The following is a 15,269-nucleotide window of genomic DNA, read 5'->3' on the forward strand; positions in this document are numbered from 1 at the left end:
AAAGCCACTGAAGCTAATCTCTCCTGTGCGTGCTTGTGTCTGACTCTTTGAAACTCCGTGGGCTATAGCCCGCCAGGCTCCTCTTGTCCTTGGAATTTTTCAGGCAAAAATACTGGAACGATTTGCCATTTCCTCCTCCAGGGGATCTTCCCAACTCAGGGTTCAAACCTGCATCTCTTGCATTGGTCAGGCAGATTCTTTACCACTAGCGCCACTTGGGAAGTCCCTCTAAAATGAGATGATGAAATAAAAGCCACTAAATTATCCTTCCATAATTTATCTCCAGACTTTCTAATCTCCTCTGTCTCAATGTCTATGATTTGTGTGTGCTTTTCTTTTGATGGGCAGGCTTTTAAAATCTGACCAGCTGACAATGGGAGTGGAAGGGTTAGTAACTTTTAGCTTTATTCAGCCCGTACACGTGCCAGTCTCTGTTTCTTTGTTCTTTCTTTCTTTTTTTTTTTGCTAGCTACATCTGTGACGTGTATCTGGGTGTTTGTGTGTCATTGCAAACTTCTCTTTTCCATGAGGGGTTTCAGTGGGACTGGACCAGTTAAGCAAGCCTGTTGGGTGTCTGTTCCTATTTGTTGCTGTATGTTTTATAGAAGGTTCTGGGCAGGGAGTTTTTACTGTCTCATTTATTGGATACTTTTTTTTTTCCTTCTCTCCTTGTCGTTTGACCCCAGAGAATGTTCTTTTCCCTTGGGGTTGAAACATTTTTCAATTTAGCCTTTGTCCAGATCTTTTTTTTTTTTTTTTTTCCTACTTTTAAGTGGGGAGCATGGAAGGAGGAGGTGTCAGGGCAACGGGGCTAGGGGAGGAGATTCGAGCACAATTTAAGCTCCATTGACCAGGACGACTTCTCATCATGCTCAGTAATTAACTGAAGGGTCCCCACTGTACTCTTTGAAAGAAGGTTATCATTGTTCTTGTTTGCACAGATGAACAGAATGATAGAGTAATCAGGTACGGGCCACAAAGAGAGGCATTGTGTGAGCAAAGATCATTGAGAAACTCTTGAGCTCTTGTTCAACAGTTCTTTTGCCAGCTTTTTTTTTCCCCTTCCATCTAAATCTCTTTGCTCATTTTGAGTCATTATTGTCTTGAGAGTAGCAGTAACTTTCGCAGCTTATGAGGTTCCCAGCAGTTTAGAGTGGTTACTATCAGAACCTTAAATAAAACAGTCCATTTGTTAAACAGAACTAAACCAACTGGTCAGCTGGGAACTGAGCACATTTATGGTTGTTTGAGTTTCTCTTCTGGACTCTGTTTGTCCAAAATTAGAAACCAGAGTTGCCGTTTAATTGTTATAACTGTGTTATGTAGAATCTCTGCTTGTGCTTTTTCTTGTTTGTTTGTTGTTTATTTATTCATTCAGTCAACAAATAAATGTGAGTGCCTGGCATATGTCTGTACTGTCCTCTGATTAGGGTTATAGCAGTGAATGAATCTAGAGTTCTTGTCCCATTGGAGCTTATATTCTTGTGGGAAAGATGGATAATAAGTAAGCAATCAGATAAACACAAGGGCTTCCCAGGTGTCTCGGCGGTAAAGGATCTGCCTGCAATGCAGGAGACCCGAGAGTCGTGGATTCCATCCCTGGGTCAGGAAGATCCTCTGGAGAAGGAAATGGCACTCCACCCTAGTTATTTTTGCCTGGGTTAATTCCATGGACAGAGGAGCCTGGCGGGCTACAGTTTATGGGGTCACAAGCTTGGACATGCCTTAGCGACTAAACAGCAACACCAGATAAACACAAAAGTTCAGATATTGATGGGTGCTGTGATACACACAGACACCAGACACACACACACACACACACACACACACAGACTTGACCATTCATTTCCGCAGGTTCTGCATCTGGGGATTCAACCAACCATGGATTGGTATTCAAAAAAATAAATTCTAGAAAGTTCCAAAAAGCAAAACAAATTTGCTCAATGATTTCCATAGCATTTACATTGTACTTACACCTATTTACATAGAATATACATTATATTAGGTATTATAAATAAGCTAGTGATGTTTAAAATACATGGGCGATGGTATGTAGGTTATATATGAATATTATACCATTTTATATAAGGTCTTGAGCATGGGAGGATTTTGATTCCTTGGGGGGCCTAAAGAACCAGTTTCCCATGGATATTGATGGACAATTGTGTGTGTGTTTGTGCATGCGTGTGTATCTGCCTGTATATGTCCGTATATATATCTTTATAAATATGAGACCACATGAACACTTTTTCTCTAGAATTTTTACCTTTAATACCATTTATTCAGTGGTTCTTAGCCTCATTTTGTGACCATAAGCTTAACTGATTTTGACATCATTATGTCAGCATCTTTGTATGTTAACACATTATCATTTATTCCTTTTACAACCGTGTTTACCTTTAGCTTAGAAAGTGATGAAATGGAGAAGAAAAAATGTTTGCATATTTAACATAAAAATGTGTCCTTTATTGTTGTGAGACGTTTGCTGCCCTAACACCTTGAGTACATCTGTGGTAAGAGCTCTCCCTGGGGGAGTTCTCCCACCGTTGTGTTGGGTGCCACATATTTACCTGCCCCCGTCTAGGTCTGCTTATGTCTGAAGCTGAGAAAATGTAAGACCTTTCAAGCTCCCTCCTCTTCTTTCTGTTTGGGACCAAAACTTTCCCCCTAATACCCTTGCAGAGAAGCTGTTTTGATTCTTGTTTCTGATGGACGTGGGGGTCTTTGCCAGTCTACTCACTGGGGTTCCAGGGTGTTTACCCTGTCAGTGCTGAAAACCTCAGGAAGGTGTGCCTTGTTGCCAGTGTACTCGCTGCTGAGGGGGCCCCTGGGTGTTACCCAACAGTGTTCATCCACGAGAAGGCGGCCAGTTGGCAGCCATCACATGGGGAGTTGCCCGTGTGGGAAGCTATGACAAGTAGGTTCTGAGATATTTACCTCCGGCAACAAAGAGTGGGTGGGGAAGTTTCATTTCAAGCCCAACTTGCTGTACCTCCTGGCACTCCCTCGTTTGAAAGGAGAGCCCGTGGGTGGCCTGTTGAGACCTCCTGGCAGAAGTTCCCGTAGGTTCCTGGGACTCTGCTTACCACCTGTGGGATAAAGTTCCAGCCCGAAGGATTGCCTGCAAAGACTCTATGGATTTGAAAATCCATAAAGTCTCAGAGCTCCTGCACCTGTTGCTTGATGCAGGCGATCACAGCGGCGGATGGAGGTTTGGTGTGGTCCCTTCCTGAACATTTAAGTATTTGTCTGGGTTCCTGGCTGGTAGCTCAAGTGAAGGAATCCACCTGTAATGCAGGATATGCAGGTTCAATTCCCAGGTCAGGAAGATGCCCTTGGAGGAGAAAATGTCAAGTCTCTCCAGTATTCTTGCTTGGAAAAATCCCATAAACAGAGGAGCCTGTTGGGCTACAGTGGGCTACAGTCCATAGGGGTCGCAAAGAGTCGAACACAACTGAATTACTGAGCATGTACACTGGCACCTTGCATATGTCTCAATGGAGGTTAGCTTCCTTTAAAAAAAAAAATATGTTTTTCTCTCCAAAGTTAAAATTTGTTTTAACAAAAAGATAAATATCATATTTTAAGTGTCAGCCAGTCAGTTCAGTTCAGTCGCTCAGTCGTGTCTGACTCTTTGCGACCCCATGAATCGCAGCACGCCAGGCCTCCCTGTCCATCACCAACTCCCTGAATTCACTCAGACTCACGTCCATTGAGTCCTTGATGCCATCCAGCAACCTCATCCTCTGTCATCCCCTTCTTCTCCTGCCCCCAATCCCTCCCAGCATCACAGTCTTTTCCAATGAGTCAACCCTTCACATGAGGTGGCCAAAGTACTGGAGTTTCAGCTTTAGCATCATTCCTTCCAAAGAAATCCCAGGGCTGATCTCCTTCAGAATGGACGGGTTGGATCTCCTTGCAGTCCAAGGGACTCTCAAGAGTCTTCTCCAACACCACAGTTCAAAAGCATCAATTTTAAGTGTAGATGACAGAATTGCCAAATGCATTTAGTACATTTCCATTTTTGTAAAAATATTATATACATGTTTGCTTCTCATCTCACACGCTAGTAAAGTAATGCTCAAAAGTCTCCAAGCCAGGCTTCAGCAATATTTGAACTGTGAACTTCCTGATGTTCAAGCTGGTTTTAGAAAAGGCAGAGGAACCAGAGATCAAATTGCTAATATCCGCTGGATCATGGAAAAAGAAAGAGAGTTCCAGAAAAACATCTATCTCTGCTTTATTGACTATGCCAAAGCCTTTGGCTGTGTGGATCACAATAAACTGTGGAAAATTCTGAAAGAGATGGGAATACCAGACCACCTGACCTGCCTCTTGAGAAATCTGTATGCAGGTCAGGAAGCAACAATTAGAACTGGACATGGAACAACAGACTGGTTCCAAATAGGAAAAGGAGTTCGTCAAGGCTGTATATTGTCACCCTGCTTATTTAACTTATATGCAGAGTACATCATGAAAAATGCTGGACTGGAAGAAAGAAGCTGGAATCAAGACTGCCAGGAGAAATATCAATAACCTCAGATATGCAGATGACACCACCCTTATGGCAGAAAGTGAAGAGGAACTCAAAAGCCTCTTGATGAAAGTGAAAGTGGAGAGTGAAAAAGTTGGCTTAAAGCTCAACATTCAGAAAACGACGATCATGGCATCTGGTCCCATCACTTCATGGGAAATAGATGGGGAAACAGTGGAAACAGTGTCAGACTTTATTTTTCTGGGCTCCAAAATCACTGCAGATGGTGACTGCAGCCATGAAATTAAGAGACACTTACTCCTTGGAAGGAAAGTTATGACCAACCTAGATAGCATATTCAAAAGCAGAGACATTACTTTGCCAACAAAGGTCTGTCTAGTCAAGGCTATGGTTTTTCCATCATGTATGGATGTGAGAGTTGGACTGTGAAGAAGACTGAGCGCCGAAGAATTGATGCTTTTGAACTGTGGTGTTGGAGAAGACTCTTGAGAGTCCCTTGGACTGCAAGGAGATCCAACTAGTCCATTCTGAAGGAGAACAGCCCTGGGATTTCTTTGAAGGGAATGATGCTGAAGCTGAAGCTCCAGTACTTTGGCACCTCATGCAAAGAGTTGACTCATTGGAAAAGACTCTGATGCTGGGAGGGATTGGGGGCAGGAGGAGAAGGGGATGACAGAGGATGAGATGGCTGGACGGCATCATGGACTCGATGGACGTGAGTCTGAGTGAATTCCGGGAGTTGGTGATGGACAGGGAGGCCTGGCGTGCTGCGATTCATGGGGTCGCAAAGAGTCGGACACGACTGAGTGACTGATCTGATCTGATCTGAAAGTCAGGAAGGATGTAACCAAGTATTAACAGTGGTAGGTTTCATGTTTTGGGAAACATTTTTTGTTCTCTTTTGCTGTGCAAAATATATCCTATAAAAATAAGGAGTAAAATGTCTTCTAGCCTTTTCTATGCATGTTTGAAATTAAATATTTTACAAAATCACGATTGAGGAAATACAACTCTTATTCCTCTTTCACCTAAACATGGGACATGCAAGGCTATAACGTGGTTTCACTGTCTTTCATGGACCTGGATCCCTTCCGTCTTATTCTGTAATCCTTGAAAATGCTTCCATCCAAATGCCCTGAACTAGCTAACATGACATTTCAGAAAAGAGGGGAGTGAAGGATACTGGACATCCCCCTCCTTCTGAGGATCCTTCCTGGAAATTATAAATAACCTTTCTACTTCCCTTTGACCAGAACTTCATCACTATCCCACACCCTGCTACAAGGAAAATGAGTCCACTTGGGGCAGCCAGATGCTCAACTTTTTTTGAGATTTCTCTGACCAAGGCCAAGAAGTGATTAATATTGGGGGACAACCATCACTTGCTTAATGAGGAAAGTAATTTTATGTAATTCTGTGAAAACAAAATAGAAGAGATGGGTAAATTTAGATTCAGTATGAAATCACAGGCACCCAAATGTGCTGTTTTCACTGTTTTTGCTGACACTCCATCACTGGTTTTTGTTAGGGTGTAGGAACAACTCTGTATCATTTAGAGAGAATCTCAAGAAAGTATTGTTAGTTTAACTTGTTGCTAGAGTTTGGGACTGTGACCAGAAGGACATCTGATTTCTTGGAAACCTAGTTTATATTCTGTTACTTTTATTATGTATTTTTACTGAGCTGACTCATTGGAAAAGACCCTGGTGCTGGAAAAGATTGAGGATGGGAGGAGAAGTGGGTGACAGAGGATGAGATGGTTGGATATCACCGACTCAATGGATGAAAGTCTGAGAAAACTCTGGAAGATAGTGAAGGACAGGGAAACCTGGTGTGCTGCAGTCCATGGGGTTGCAAAGAGTCAGACGTGCCTGAGTAACTGAGCAACAACAGCAACTGATTATTTCAGACAGCGATTGAGTTTGCCAAGCTTTCGTTTATAGTTTGAATCTAGAAAGGACTCTCAAAGTACCCATATGTGTGAGTCATTGATGAAATGCTTTGGGTGGTGGGCTCAGTGTTGGCAGATGTGAGACTTTTGGAGGGTGGGACTTAGTGGGGACTTTGGGGAACTGTCAGTGGTCCTGACTACCTCTCTTTGATGGTCCCTCTTGCCGTCCTCAGGTGGCTGCCCGCACTGGTGAAACTGGAGTCAGAAGACGTACTCAGGCCATGTCCCGATCCGCAAGCAAGAGAAGGAGCAGGTTTTCTTCTCTTTGGGGTCTGGACACTACCTCTAAAAAGAAGCAGGGACGCCCAAGCATCAATCAGGTGGGTTCCAGGGTGGATGAGAAAGCAAGCGTAGGTTACTTCCGCGGACACGTCACTTTGGGGATGTGCGTGCATGTGTGCGTTGTTTCTTGATTGATACACCCAGTGTTACACCACTTCAACTAGCTGAAGCAAAGAAGTTGGTTGTGCTAGATGCTTTAAATAGATAATGTACACCCACAGCACTGAACTCTGCTATTAGTCTATCACCAAGCTCCCGTCCCCCACCTGCATCCTTTCCAAACGCTGGTTAATTACAGACGGACTGAAAGTGCACTTCTTCCTGAGTCTTCTGGAAAAAAGCAGGGCTTGATGATGAAGCCAAGTGGGCACCTGAGCAGTCTTTTTATGCTTCCTCTGGTGTTGGATCAAAGGCCGCCTCCAGGGCAATCTGATTATTTCTTTGCCCTTGACTGTTTGGGGTTGATGTTAAAATGGGTGCCTATCAATATGAGGAACCAGGCGTCTGAGAGCACGTACTCACCGCTGTGACGTCCATCTCCCAAGGTGGCAGGGCTTGAAGGGGACCTGTCTCAGTGCATCATGAGTAGTACCCGCTAGGGTGCTACATCACTGGGTCTCTAATACCCAAATGCTCTGGCCTCATCACTTTGACTTTTACTAGCAAAGGCCACTTTCCTACCAGAGTTACTTCTGGGGAACTCTCTTTCCATTGTCATTTCCTTTGGCTTTGAAAAACAAGTGGCCCCAGAGCTGCTTTGATGATAGGCATGGAAAGAACTTAGGAGAGGGGGAGAATGTCCAGTCCATGAGCTGAAGAGGCACTGTGCATTTTGAAGTCATGATTAGTATTGCCAATTTGACCTGTTCACTCTGAGCCCTTATGCAAAGTGAGACAGGTCCATTGACTGACTCAGTAAAAAAAGATCTCATTTATTTGGCTAGTTCAGACATTAGTTTACTTAGGAATGACATTTAAAAGAGAAATTAGGCCTGAACGCTGAGGTACTAAGTTCTTAGCTGCCCACCACGCTCATGATTTCTACCTGGGATGTAGAAACGATGAGCAGGTGGGGAGAGCCTGAGCAGTCATGCTGTTTGTTCTCTGGTCTTTGGGGAGAGAAGCCCGTCAAGTTGGCTGCCTGGGGTCTTGCTTCTGTGTAAATTCAAAGAATAAACTGGAGGAAAGTCAATATTTCAGCAGAAACAATCACACACGAGACTTGATGACTCTTGATTAAACATGCAAAAAGGTGACCTCAGCAGTCAGCATTTCTTGCCTCATTCTGTGTGCCTCCGTTGGCCTTACAGGTGACTCAGACCATCACTATAAGTACATGCCAGGATTTGTAGTTGGCAACTCGAATTGCATTTCTCTTCTGTTAAAAGCCTTATTTCAGGGACTTCCTTGGCGATCCAGTGGTCAAGACTTGGTGCTTCCACTGCAGAGGGCATGGGTTCCATCCTTGATTTGGGAACAAAGATCCCACATGCCATACAAGCAGCCAATAAATAAATCAAATAATAAAATAAAATAAAAAATATCTTAAAAAAGGAGCTTTAGTTCATTCATATGCTTCTACTTTATGGGTGCCCACTTATGTTATAGTCCATTGCTGCTGAAATATATGCCTGAATTTAAACAAATCCAAAAGAAGTTTTAGCTATTTCTTTTAATCAAAGGATCATGTGATTTTATATAACCAATTCTTTTTTTTTTTTAATTTTTTTTTTCTATAACCAATTCTTGTTATTCTCTCTTAGTTTTAAAAAACCTCTTAGCCATAAGCATACCAATAGGAATTTACCTGTTACTTTATTACTTTGAAACAGATAAAAATTGTATGTTTCTATATATCTCACTTGCTTTGGAGCAAAACCTTTTTCTTAATTCCATACTTTATACCAACAGTACACCATCAGTTGAGAGCCAGGATGTAAAATTTCTCACGTTCACGTGTTTGGGTTTTGACTGCCTAGTGGCATGGGCACCCTGATGTGGTTTCAGTCATATCTTTTTAAATCGGATTATAACTGCTGTGCGACGGTGTATTAGTATCTGCTGTGCAATGAGGTGAATCAGCTAGATACACATATAGCTCTATACATACATATATCTCCTTTTGGACCTCCTTCCCATCCGTCTCTCATCCCACCCTCTAGGTCATTACAGAGCACTGAACTGAGCTCCCTGCGCTATACACCAGCTTCCCACTAGCTGTTCATTTTCACACGTGGTACTGTGTATATGTCAAACCTAATCTCCCAATGCACAGTCATATCTTTAAGTTTGTAGGATTCATTAAATTTCCAAGGGTAGACAAGTTTCTATTTTTTAAATAAGAAACTTTTCCATGGTGTTGCGGTAATATAATTCTAAATGTATGTTCTCAGGTTTTGAGGATTTTTAAGTTTTTTATTTATGTATTTGTTTATTTTTAAATTCTTTGGCCACACCTCGTGGCATTTGGGACCTCAGATCTCAAACTGGGGATCAAACCCATGCCCCCTGCGTTGGAAATGTGGAGTCTTAATCGCTGGACCGTCAGGGAAGACCTCTTAGTTCTGAAGATTAAAATGTAAGCTAATTATTATTGGTAAATATCTGATTAGGTGTGTGACACTGTAGTTGAAACTCTTCATTGTGAAAGAATCCAGTCCATTGCATTTGTAAGCTAATTCATCTAAATTTAAAGAAAAGAATCTAGCTCTAATAAGCCAATGTTAAAAAATTGTCCGAGAGTTGGGGAGTGATCCCGACAGAGGAGTGGTTTTCATGGTCTGCTAGCCTGTAAATTGTTTTACCTACTTTAGAGTTTGATGTGTGAGTATGTGAAACTCTTGTAATGTTTTCTAACAGCCGTGCCCATTTCCATCCCCTTCTCATGCTTCTTTTGCCCAAATTCCTTTTTAAGATGATACTTTTGTATATGCAGGTGTTCGGTGAGGGAACTGAGGCTGTAAAGAAATCTTTAGAGGGAATATTTGACAACACTGTTCCAGATGGCAAGGTAAAAATAAACACATGTTCCTTTTCTAAAAGTACCACAAATACCTCAACATTACACAGTGCAATGGTTTCTTGGGATCCTAAAATTAAGTAGACTCAGTATTAGAAACTGAAATAATCAGTCCTTTAAAATTATGTAACTGGTCGAGAAGAGATGGAAAACTTGATTACAGTAAGACATTCACCTGCTGACATAACATTTTCAGTAATTTTCATTTGAATGTTTATTTCCGTCTAGAATAAGGGAGGAAATTGGGGTTCTGGGTAGCAGAATATTTCATGCCATTGTAAGTTCCTCTCGTAAACAACTTCCTTCTCAAGAGGTGAGTCTGTACTGATCGCCCTCTCTACCCACACATGCTATTTTGCTTCGATTAATTTCAAAGAACTGTTCTAATGGTATGTTCTTTCAAAAATAAAACATGCATTTGCCTCCTAAGACAAGCATCCAGTTATAAATCTCCAGACTTGGTTTAACCTTGTGCTTGGATTTAAAAGGGTCTTTCAAACTGCTCTGATTGAAAGCCCATAAAGAATATTGATTTTTTTTTCCCCTAGGCTGCTATTTTCAGCCTCTAAATGAATGGACATCCCTCATTTGAAAGACCCCAATGATGATACCAGCAGGCTCTTTGTTGGGGAAGGGGTGGGAATTCTGATGTTGATAATGTGACCTTGGTATGATCCTTCCATTCACTGACTCAGAATCAATATGACAGAGTTCAGCTTTCAGTTGCCATGCAACCAGGCAGTGGCTTGTCACATGTTCTAGATAGAGCTGAGCCTCTGAAATCAGGGTTCTGGCTACTGGGGGGAGTGGGGAGAAGTGTGGTCACGAAGGGACCTTTTTCTCCCTTTGATACCTAACTACTCCTGGATTATGTCATTGTGGATATCAAGATAGCTGTCCTTGGAAATACTCATCAATAACCACCGTCTCTTTCTGATGAAATCTCATGAAGTTAAGTCACTGTCCTTACATGCAATCCAAGCACAGTTTCTGTGTTCATGTATTCATGTCTGAAGTTAGGTAATTCATCCTGAATACCATAATTAGTACACTTTTAAGGTAGGGATGTGTTCCCCAGGTACACAGATCCTGGAAACTGCAAAAATTGTTCCATTGGATTTCTGTCGCTCTTTTCATTTTTCCGAGATACCCCTTTGTTTTTACTCCTTGGCTGGAATGCCTTGTACTCGAAGAGCAGTTTAGATGCAAAATTTGGGCTGATCTAGTGCTAAGAGCATTTCTTTAAGGTGGCATGTGGGGACAGAGTGGGAAGATTCCAATTACAGTTAATGGGATTTGGGCAAGTTTATTGCGTTTTGACAGTGCCTTCCCTGGGGTTCAGTTTATCTGTGAAAGCCAAACTATTCAAAGGCAGAGCTGAAATTGTCTTCTCCATTGAAGAATTTGGTTTAGTAGCCTTTATAGAAACATGTCCCCTATTCTGGGACCTGATCTTTTTAGGTACGGAAGGTGTTACATTACCACCTCTCAGGCTTCCATTTGGAAACTTGTTTCTTCTTATAATCTGCTGATGGCAGCACATTTTCAGTAATCTATGGGTACATATTTACCAATCTGTGGATATAAACCAATAATCAAGGCTTATTTCTTACCACCTGTTGAGCATCAGCATTATTTTTACCTTGCTAAAATCTAAAGAAATTATTTCTTTGCTTACTCCAGAGAGACTAGGTTCCTAATATTTCATCAACCTGTGGGGTGTTTTTTGCTTTAGCTGTTTAGCTGGCTTAGATATAGCCCAGCTGCTGAGTACGTAGGTAGGACATGGCTCCTCCTACTCTTAGAAACTTGGTACTATTCCCTGATTCAGAGGATGGACTGATGGCAACAGCCTGAGAGAAGGCAGAAAGCTCATCTGTGGAGTTCTCTGCACCTCATAAAGGAAATGTAGCTCTCTGTCTCTCCCAGAGCTGTGCCAAAGGTTAAATGTGAGCACAGAAATGATGCTGGTTGTCAGTAGCTTGTGTTGGAACACCATCTTTAAGAATTTCCTTGGAGCCTCCTGGTTGCCTTTGAAACTTACAGCTCATCAGGGTACAGTCTTGCCAGAGGACTCTCAGCTCTAAATTTGAAGTGGGTTTGTGGAAGAAATCATAGCAAGAAAGCCGAACTGAATGGATGGTCCATTTCTTTCTTTCTTCCAAACTTTGATATCCACTCAGTCATGCAGTGCCCACCTGTGGATGCCATGGGTCAGGTGTGAGGTCTGCATCTCACCTGAGACATCTCGCCCACCCCCAGAAAGCTCCTTTCTCTATAATTTATTCCTCTCTCTGAGAGTCCCCTCTGTCCTTCACTCCTGCCACCACACTTCTGCCGCCGGGCCCTTTTCTTCAGAATAGATAATCCCCATGTGCTATCAGGGGGTCTGAGATCCTCAGAGACTGACTTGCTGCTCTGCTAACTTTATTTCTTATCCTAGAGGGAGAAAGAAATGGTCTTACCCGCCGTCCACCAGCACAATCCTGACTGTGACATTTGGGTCCACGAGTATTTCACCCCGTCCTGGTTCTGTCTACCGAACAATCAGCCAGCCCTGACGGTTGTCCGGCCGGGGGACACGGCCCGGGATACCCTGGAGCTGATCTGCAAGGTATGAGGCCACTTGGGGTTGTTTGCGTTGGAGGACTCCACAGACACTCAGATGCAGGTGGCAGAGGAGGATTCTTGAAAGAACACCTTTATTTCATAACAGAGCAGTGTTGGATCCTCTTGTGATATACGCATAATGGATGGATGTGATTTCTTCCACACTAGGAGGAGAGGGATTCTCTTAGTAGCTTCTTGCAACATGTGTTCTTGATAGATTTGTGCAAAGCCTATTATGTGCTCATTGCACAAGTTGTAAAGAATTTAGGTAAAGAACAAAGCCGAAAATTAAGGCACCCTTGTTCACAAAATTCAGAAGTCACCTCGGTGAACATTTTGGTGTTTGTCCCTGGTCTCTGTTTGCCACAAGCACACATACGTGTATTCAGTGGCATCATATTATGTGCACGGAGCTTCCCAGGTGTCTCAGATGGTAAACAATCTGCCTGCAACGCGGAGACCCAGGTTCAATCCCTGGGTCAGGAAGATCCCCTGGGGGAGAGAATGGCTACCCTCTCCAGTATTCTTGCCTGGAGAATCCCATGGACAGAGGAGCCTGGCGGGCTACAGTCCATGAGGTTGCAAAGAGTTGGACACGACTGAGCGATCAACACAACACTTTATCACTTGCACTATTTGTAACCTGCTCTTTGACAGTTTCTAATATACCGTTATGACCAATGTAGATAGCATATTCAAAAGCAGAGACATTACTTTGCCAACAAAGGTCCATCTAGTCAAGGCTATGTTTTTTCCTGTGGTCATGTATGGATGTGAGAGTTGGACTGTCAAGAAAGCTGAGCACCAAAGAATTGATGCTTTTGAACTGTGGTGTTGGAGAAGACTCTTGAGAGTCCCTTGGACTGCAAGGAGATACAATCAGCCCATTCTAAAGGAGATCAGCCCTGGGTGTTCATTGGAAGGACTGATGCGAAAGCTGAAACTCCAGTACTTTGGCCACCTCATGCGAAAAGTTCTCATTGGAAAAGACTCTGATGCTGGGAGGGATTGCGGGCAGGAGGAGAAGGGGACGACAGAGGATGAGATGGCTGGATGGCATCACCGACTCGATGGACATGAGTTTGGGTGAACTCTGGGAGTTGGTGATGGACAGGGAGGCCTGGCGTGCTGTGATTCATGGGGTCGCAAAGAGTCGGACACGACTGAGCGACTGAACTGAACTGAATACACCATGGGTATCTTTAGGGTAGGAAAACATTGAAATAGATGTCAGATTTGTGGTCCATGATGAGAAATTCTCCTTTCCGTAAATACACAATTAGCCTCTTTATTTCTTTAAAGTGGCAAGTGATTGAACTGCCTTCCTCTGCTTACGCCTTAAGTTATAGAAACTTCGTGATCATTTTCATGGTAAGCCCACTTTCATTTTTTTGATCCTCCTTGAGTGACAGCTAGGTGAACTGGATTGCCTTGAGTGAGAAAAGGGAAAGAGGAAAGAATGGGGCTTTTCTTACATGTCAGGTTTTTCTTTTTCCTAATTAGCAGCATTAATAATCTTATTTGGTAGTCATGTCGAGTCTGAGAAGAAATGGTACGTCCCCATTGTACATATGAGAAGGCGAGGCTCAGAAAGCCCTGGTTCCTTGCCTGAGCTCACATCACGGTCATAGTCACTTGCAACGGAGGTTTTTTGTTTTTGTTTTTTTTCCCTTTCAGTACTTTTATTTGCTTATTTACTTTTTGGCTGTGCTGGGTCTTCGTTGCTCCTTGGGCTTTTCTCTAGTTGCTGCCAGCGGAGGCTACTCTGTAGCTGCCATGCGCAGGCTTGTCATCGCAGTGGCTTCTCGTTGCGGAGCACGGGCTTTAGGGCACTTGGGCCAGTGATTGCGGCTCCCAGGCTCTAGAGCACAGGCTCAGTTGAGGCGCCTCGGCTTTGTTGCTCCTTGGCAGGTGGCCTCTTCCCAGATCAGGGATCGAACCTATGTCCCCTGCTTTGACAGGTGGGTTCTCTACTACTGAGTCACCAGGCAGGCCTGCAGAGGAGGTTTTTAATCTCTATCTGGCCGCTCCAAACTTGGATGGCTTCCTTTGTGCCAAGTAGATGGCTGCAAGAACTGTCAGTCGTCTGGAAGATGGTCCGTAAGGGGTGGAAGAGCCTAGAATATATTCTTAGGGGAGTGAAATGGTCTTCTCTGAGACCACTAAAGGGAAAGTGGAAACCTTGTCATAATTTTATCCTAGAAGAAGCTGGATGAATCAATCCAGTGATGTTTTGAACCTTCTCATTCAGCATGCGCGTACTAAGCTGCTTCAGTTGTGTCCAACTCTGTGGACTGTAGAGTCCTGTGGGCTGTAGCCCGCCAGGCTCCTCTGTCCATGGAATTCTCCAGGCAAGAATACTGGAGTGGGTTGCCATTTCCTACTCCAGGGATCTTCTCGACCCAGGGATTAAACCCAACTCTCTTATGTCTCCTGCACTGGCAGGTAGATTCTTCACCACTAGCATCGCCTGGGAAGCCCTCAGTGAATACAAGTGGTTTATAAATATGGAATAACTTTCACTATCTCAACTAGTAACTCAGTTCTTCTGCCATCAGCAATTTTTGTACTTAACAAAAAGTACGAATGACTAGGACTTGGTAAGGGAAAAATCTGGCTTCATGTGAAGGAGAAATAGAACACTGTGGCTCAAATAAGCGTATCAGATCATCTCTCTGGAGGAAAAGTAGAAGGACCATTTGTTTCAGGGCCGAGCTGAAAATCAGCCCCCACATGGGTGTTAAAAATAAATGATACACCATTGCATGCTTCAACTCCTTCATGTACACGAATTCTAGCTTTTTAAAGATAATGGCATTTCTGTTCACATTTTTTATTTTAATTACTTAACAAAATTAGTCTATTGAGGATTTCTGCATCCTTTATTTATAGATTAGCATGATTCTTTGGAG

At 43.1% G+C, this 15,269-nt stretch overlaps 1 protein-coding gene across 11 annotated transcripts in view; it reads left to right on the plus strand.

Annotated features, from left to right (window-relative positions):
- TIAM1 (TIAM Rac1 associated GEF 1) overlaps window positions 1-15,269 on the plus strand; it is a 466,993-nt gene that overhangs the window by 350,220 nt on the left and 101,504 nt on the right. For all 11 annotated transcript variants that reach the window (XM_070785816.1, XM_070785836.1, XM_070785822.1 and 8 more), the window contains 3 exons: window positions 6,620-6,766; window positions 9,664-9,738; window positions 12,191-12,361. In XM_070785816.1, coding sequence (XP_070641917.1) covers window positions 6,620-6,766; window positions 9,664-9,738; window positions 12,191-12,361 — 393 coding nt within the window. The remainder of the gene's footprint in view (window positions 1-6,619; window positions 6,767-9,663; window positions 9,739-12,190; window positions 12,362-15,269) is intronic.

Source organism: Bos indicus, chromosome 1 (assembly GCF_029378745.1).
Source record: "Bos indicus isolate NIAB-ARS_2022 breed Sahiwal x Tharparkar chromosome 1, NIAB-ARS_B.indTharparkar_mat_pri_1.0, whole genome shotgun sequence".
Taxonomy (NCBI): Eukaryota; Metazoa; Chordata; class Mammalia; order Artiodactyla; family Bovidae; genus Bos; species Bos indicus.